Here is a 6,560-nt window from a genome sequence, read left to right as displayed (position 1 = left end):
CGCACACGTCAAACAACCTACGTCGTTCGTGGCCCTAACCAGGATCGAGTATGCACGTCCGGACGTCCGTTCATTGAAAACAGACGTGCAAAACATATCCATGCACGCACACACGCACGCACGCGCGCATGCACAAATCTTTTTTTAAATATTGGAAGCAAAAATTGCTGCCGTGGGAAATGCCCACACGAGAACACGTCCAATCCACGCAGCAGTTTTCCAAGCCACAATCTGTAATCCCCACGACTCTGCACTCTCCACGCACAGCCCCAGCGCTGCGAACGCCAGCTCAGCCTCACCTGTATGAGCCAGTGCTGGCCGGTGTTGCGGGGAGCGTCCGCCCGTCGTCTCGGCACCCACTCCTGGCGCAGATTGGGGCGCGGCGCCGCCGACAGCGCGTGCAGTGTGTGACGTGACATCTGGCCGGGCTCGGCCGCCGGCGCCGGGGCCGTCTGCTGCGGCAGCCGGCCGGCCGCCGGCCGCGGCACCCTGGGGCGAGGCGGCGCGTCAGGGCCGGCCGGACGACACCGCACGGCTGGACACGCGGCCCCGCGGCGTGAGGTCGGCCGCCGCGGGCAGACGGCATTCCTCACATGGAAGGAGGGTACTGCTCGGGCGAGACACAGCGCAGAGAAACACGTCCCTTACAGCTTGGTGGGCTGACGATTTGAGAGCAGACGCGGTTGGTCAGTTAACCGTCGCTCGTGATACAGAAGCAACGGTACACATTAAAAGACAAGAGAACACCGACGCGACCGCATAACCGTGAGGAAATCCACAGCCATCTCACAGCGACTGATACGGTACGCTGTAATCCCTGCTACCGGTCACTAATGTCCAGCATTCTGATATAAGCTGCTGTCGCACTGCACATGTCCAGGACCGGAGAGCTGACCGGCGGCGCGGTCCCCGCCCAGCTCACCTGTTCTCGGGCTCGGCCGCTCGCTGCGGCTTGGCCGGCCCATTGTGCGGCGGCTGCGAGCCGTAGCCGTGCGGGTGGCGCGGCGCGCGACCGGCCGCCGGCTCAGGCTCGAACAGCCGGCCGTGGCTGGCGCTCTGCTGGAGCGGCGCCGGCGCCGGCGCCTGCAGGTCGCCGTAGCTGCGCGAGGGTGCCAGCGGCGCCGGCGCCTCCTGCAGCAGGTTGGGATTGGAGCGTGCCTGCTCGCGACTGGTGAACAGGTCGGCCGAGCGTCGCTCGCCCGGCGGACACTCCTGCGTCTGCTGCCACGACTGCTCGGCCGCCTGCATCTTGGCCAGCCGCGACTCTGCGGCAGAGAGGCGCGCACAGTCAAATGAGATGCGGCTGGCGCTGGTCGGCGCCACCCACGGCTGGTGATAGGATGCCCTTTGCATTAACACACGTTCAGACAACAAACAGAAAGAGCTGAACGTTGCAATCTATTTTCCACAAAAATAGTGAATTCAAACGGGAAAGCCCATGGGAAGCAAGCTAACCATAGATTAGATCAAAACGTTGGTGACTTAATGTCATGCTGAGTTTATTGCATAGCGTGTTGAACAGTGTGGTGACTTACGGTATTTAATCTGCTGGTGGTAGCGCCAGCTCTCCTCCTGCTCCAGACTCTCCATGATCTCGCGCTCTTGGCGGTCGACCTCCTCCTCTGACAACTGCTCCTTGCGGCGGCGCCACTCTCGCTCCTGATCCGACAGCTGCTCCTGCGCCCACCTCTCCTGCGATGGCTCAGCCGTCTGCACACTCCTACGCCGCCAATCCTGCTCCTGCTCCTCCTGAGCGCGCCGCTGCTGCTCCAGCAGCTGCTCCCGCGAGCGCCGCTCCTGTTCCAGCAGCTGCTCCTGAGAGCGTCGCTCTTGTTCAAGCAGCTGCTCCTGCGAACGCCGTTCCTGCTCCAATCTCTGCTCCTCCTGCTGCTGCACCTCCAGGGCGCGGCGCTCCTGCTCACGCTGCTCCTGCTCCTGTTGGGCGCGGCGGCGGAACTCCTCGGCACGCGCCTCAGCCTCCTCCTCGGCGCGACGCAGCGACTCGCGGCGCGCCTGCTCGCGGCGCCGGCTCTGCTCGGCCGCCTGACGACGGCGCTCCTGATCCTGCTGCTGGGCGCGCTCTTGGCGCAGCAGCGCCTCCATGTCAGGCGGCCGCGAGACGGCCGGCGTCGGCTCTGGCGGCGACACCGGCGGCAGCGTCACACAACGTACGGCGTGCGCCAAAGCAGCAGAGCAGTCGCGCAGAGCGTGGGACACGACATGCAGCGCCAGACACCGCGGACACACGGTGAGACGAGACACCACCGGACTCTAAGGGGAGCATCAGACACCGCAAACATACGGAGATAAGACACCGCCGGACACTGAGGAGAGCGTCAGACACCGCTGACACACCGAGAGACAAGACACCACAGGACTCAGATGGCAGCGTCAGACAACGCGGATACACGGAGAGGCGAGACACCATAGGACACTGAGGGGAACGCCAGACACCGCAGACACACGGAGCGACAAGACATCACAGGACTCTGAGAGTAGCGCCAGACACCGCAGACACACGAAGCGACAAGACACCACAGGACTCAGAGGAAGCGTCAGACACCCCGGGGCTCGGCACGGGGCACGTTCAAGTGATGGGCATTTTAGTCATGTGGTGACCTGTGTGAGTTAACGAACACGATGGACGGTGACACGGGGAAATGTACTGCGAACGTCAGGTGGTTGACTACCGCACACAGAGAAACCCGTAATTTAACTCAACATAGAAATACCAAAGACGAAGAGCGATGCTACACGAAAATGGAAAAGGTACCAACACAGTCCCTGATAATAAATTCACGAGACATAAGAGACCTTTCACTGATGGTAAATTAAGAACGCACAAAGGGGCTTTCGTTACAGCGTGGTGCCCTCGTAATTCACAGCGCCTTAGTCAGATCATCAAAAACAAATGTAAAATAGCTGGGAAAACTACATCGCCAAGCTCGGCACCGCTTACCATAGTCAGCCTTGCCCTGGATTCCCAGGAAGTCGGACCGCCGCCGGTAGAGGTCCTTCTTCACCGTAGTCGTCGACTTGGCTGGTCGCGCCTCCTGCAGGCAGGCGCACAGTCAGGGGAGTCCCCAGGTCAGGCCAGGGCGGTTTCGCCCAACCCCGACCGCCGGCGCTCTGGCTCGTATGGCTGCAAACGTAGCCACGGGCGTCCGCAGAATTTTGCATTGGGAGAGGGAGGGCGCAAATTAACATGCTTGATTGAAAATGCTTTTTTACGCGTCGCAAGCGCGGGAAAGGGGCGGGGCACGTGCCCTTATTGCTCACTTCAATGTGCCAGTGCCCGCAGGCTTCAGTGACAAGGTCAGTAGACGTGACACCTGGCAAATGCGGTTATAATCGATCTTTCAGTGGCGAAAACATACTGACACAGCCCACTCTGCCAGCCTCTGCACCAGACCGGCCCAGGCCAGGGGGCGTATGCCTTCCTCACCACCACCTGACCCAAATGGTCCTGACCAGCCGCACGGTCACGTGCAGTGAGTCTGCCGGAGCGAACCCGCATGTCAGACAGCTGTTGGGTCACGACAGCTGCCGACCACGCCGACGATCTCAGCTCCATGCCCAGCGGCGGCGAGGCCGGCCGGCCTGACGCACCGGCGTCGGTTCGTCGTCATCAGAGATGGGAGGCGGCGGCGGCGGCTTCTCGCTGGGCGGGGGCGCGGCCGACGGCTGCAGCGGGAAGTCCAGCACGGCGGGCATCTCCCCGGCGGACATCTGCGGCGCGCGACGCGGCATCAGAGCCCGGCCCCCCGCGGGACACGACCAGGCCACCTAGGCCGGCGCAGGCGAGCACGGGCCCGGCGGACAGCACACCACACAGCGGCAACAGACGGGCGCCAAGCCAACAGTCTGGAGCACGTAACCGAGACGGAAAGGGACGAGACCAGCCGCTGACTCCCACTGCCTGCCATCCGCCGCTGGACGCTGGGTCTCCCCAGCTCTGCCCGGCTCTCCCCAGCCAAGAACGATCGCAGGCCCAACTCAGCGCAGGTGACTGGCTCTGCCCCGTCGCGTACCTGCGTTCGCTCGCTCTCCTCCAGCTGACGCAGAATCTGAGCCTCCATCTGGTCGACGGCGTGGCTCGGATCCTCCCAGGAGACGGGAGCCGGCTCCAGGACGGCTGGCTCCGCGGGGATGCTCCTGACCACGGGAGCCGTCACCGGAGCCGGCTCCGCAGGCTTGGAGAAGCTCCCGTCGCCGGCAACAGGCGCCTCCTGAAAGGCGTCGCGGCGCGTGTGAGATGGACGATGCGTGGTCAGCCAGTATTGTGTCCTGACACCGCACACAGACAATCAAAAGAATCATTTGATGGGGGAAGAGAAAAGCTCTAAATTGTTGGGTTCAACATCGGCTGTTAATGCTGCACAGGTCAGTGGAGCTATGCTGGTATCGCAGCCGAAGCAAGAAGTGACCTTTCAAAGGAAAATGCTGTCATTCACGCACAGGCCTGCGAATCACGGAAGTGAACCAAAAATAGAACCCATCGTTACCACACACAGCGAGATCCATATAAAATCATTGAAGACGAATAACATTGTTCCAGACCCACGGAATTGGTTAGATGTGTTATTATCAGCCCATGTTATCTATTTACAAATCAAAATCAGCGACCGGGTGTGACTAATTACGGATACATTAGTCCATGCTTCACTAGCTACACTACGCCACTACGGCACCAATCAGTTCTATTAAGCTTGCTTGATTAGTCAGTCATGTCGCTCGGCCGGTCGTACCAGCCCCGGCAGCGGCCCGCGCGAGACTGGCACCTCCTCTCTCCGTCCAAATACGGTGGCGCCCGCCTGCCCCCCCCCCCCCCCCCGTCCGCGCCACTCCGACGGTGTGGCGCGCCACAGACGGTGCCGCGCCACACCGTCGGCCGCCTCGGCCGTTGACACAATCCGTCAGCACAGTAGCTGCTATCAATCAAGCGCGCCGGCGCGTGCCGCCCGGCCGCGCGGCCGTCGCTGCGCCGGCGGGCTCCCGGGCCGCTGGCGGTCACGGCGTGTGGTCACGCCCCACGGCCCGCCCGGCGCCCCGTGACGCCCCGTGACGCCTGCGGCGCTAGAGGTCACTGGCGCCGACTACAGAGACAGGCCTGCCGTCAACCAGCGCCGAGTGAAGAAGAAACATGTTGGGTGGTTGTTTTGTACTGCCGTGTGGATGGGCGAGGGGGGATTATCAGCAGACGCTGCTAAATACAGCAAGGGAGGCCGGCAGACGTCGCGTAAAAAGTATCTAATCTCGCCAAGCGCCCAACGCCCTTCTCTATCACGACGGCGGGAAAAACGGCACGCGATGACGATCTTCCTGTTGCAGACTCGTAATCGTGCATTTAGCTTCGAACGTGACGCAATGTGGCACCGTGTCCTTCTGGTCGATGTAACTGAGTTGCTACCGAGTTTGAAAGGCTGCTTCTAATGGTTGTTCCGCGGTCACGTAATATGCACGAACGTGACTCGCGATACATTAACAACCATCGTGTAAAGCTACGTGGACGACAGCAATGCATACATGTAGTGAGAGCCCCCACTACCACAAACCAATAGCTGGTCTAGTCAAATGCGTGCACTATGTGTCAGAGCAAAGAAACTTCAGTGCCCTCGGAGCTGAGCGTGTCCCAGCCAACCCTCGCACTTTACTCTGTGGGCAGGTCCGCGCGACGGCGGCCGCTGCGCAGCACGTACCTGGTCAAAGAGCCTGAACAGGCTAGCCGCGTGCACCGGCCGCCGCACTGTGGCCCTCTCCACCACCTCCACCACAGGCTGCCGCCGCGTCCGGTTAGTAGGCGCGTCATGCAGGGGGCGCGGCACGGGGGAGGGCGCGGGGGTCGTCGGCACGCTCGACCTCACCATCGGCACCGGCGGCACGCGCGTCTCGGCGCGTGGCACCGGCTCAGGCACCGGCACCGGCACCGGCACCGGCACCGGCACCGGATCCGGCTCCGGCTCCGGCTCCGGCTCCGGCTCCGGCTCCGGCTCCGATACCGGTTCTGGCTCCGGCGCCAGCACCGGCTCCGGCTCCGGCTGCGGGATGACACTCTGTCCATTGATGAGCGGCGTCAGGCTAGGGGGACGCCGCTCCTCCACAGCGGAGCCGTCAGCCACCCGCCGCTCCACAGTCACGTTAGCGACGCTCGATTCTACACGGCGCGCGCTGGAGCTCTCGAAGCGGCGCGTCGTCGTCTCCAGCGAGCGGCCCTCCACCGTCTCGACAGACCGCCCGCCCGTCTCTCCGACAGCCTCTGTGAACCTCGTCTCGGTGACGTCACTATGACGCCACTGCCTCTGCTCCAAAGGCGCCGGCTCGCTCTGGCGCCGCTCCTGTCGCTCCAGCGAGCTCGGTCCGTTCTGGCGCCGCTCCAGCGAGTTCGGGCCGCTCGGGCGCCGTTCTATCGAGCTCGGGCCGCTCGGGCGTCTCTCCAGTCGCTCCAGCGAGCTCGGCCCGTTCTGACGCCGTTCTATCGAGCTCGGGCCGCTCGGACGCCGCTCCAACCGCTCCAGCGAGCTTGGCCCGTTCTGACGCTGCTCCAGCGAGCTCGGGCCGCT

At 63.0% G+C, this 6,560-nt stretch overlaps 1 protein-coding gene across 1 annotated transcript in view; it reads right to left on the bottom strand.

Moving 5' to 3' along the window:
* Nucleotides 1–507: 507 nt before the first annotated feature.
* LOC119107289 (trichohyalin) overlaps nt 508–6,560 on the bottom strand; it is a 71,434-nt gene continuing 65,381 nt past the window's right edge. Inside the window, exons 7-12 of the mRNA XM_037230709.1 lie at nt 4,032–4,229; nt 3,610–3,729; nt 2,960–3,053; nt 1,536–2,135; nt 1,055–1,265; nt 508–535 (exon numbers count right to left, since the gene is read on the bottom strand). Coding sequence (XP_037086604.1) covers nt 508–535; nt 1,055–1,265; nt 1,536–2,135; nt 2,960–3,053; nt 3,610–3,729; nt 4,032–4,229 — 1,251 coding nt within the window. The remainder of the gene's footprint in view (nt 536–1,054; nt 1,266–1,535; nt 2,136–2,959; nt 3,054–3,609; nt 3,730–4,031; nt 4,230–6,560) is intronic.

Source organism: Pollicipes pollicipes, unplaced genomic scaffold (genome assembly GCF_011947565.3).
Source record: "Pollicipes pollicipes isolate AB1234 unplaced genomic scaffold, Ppol_2.1 Scaffold_6686;HRSCAF=7923_pilon_pilon_pilon, whole genome shotgun sequence".
NCBI classification, from domain to species: domain Eukaryota; kingdom Metazoa; phylum Arthropoda; class Thecostraca; order Pollicipedomorpha; family Pollicipedidae; genus Pollicipes; species Pollicipes pollicipes.
The sequence above is the reverse complement of the archived record's forward strand: the minus strand, read 5'-3'. Positions and strand labels throughout refer to the sequence as shown.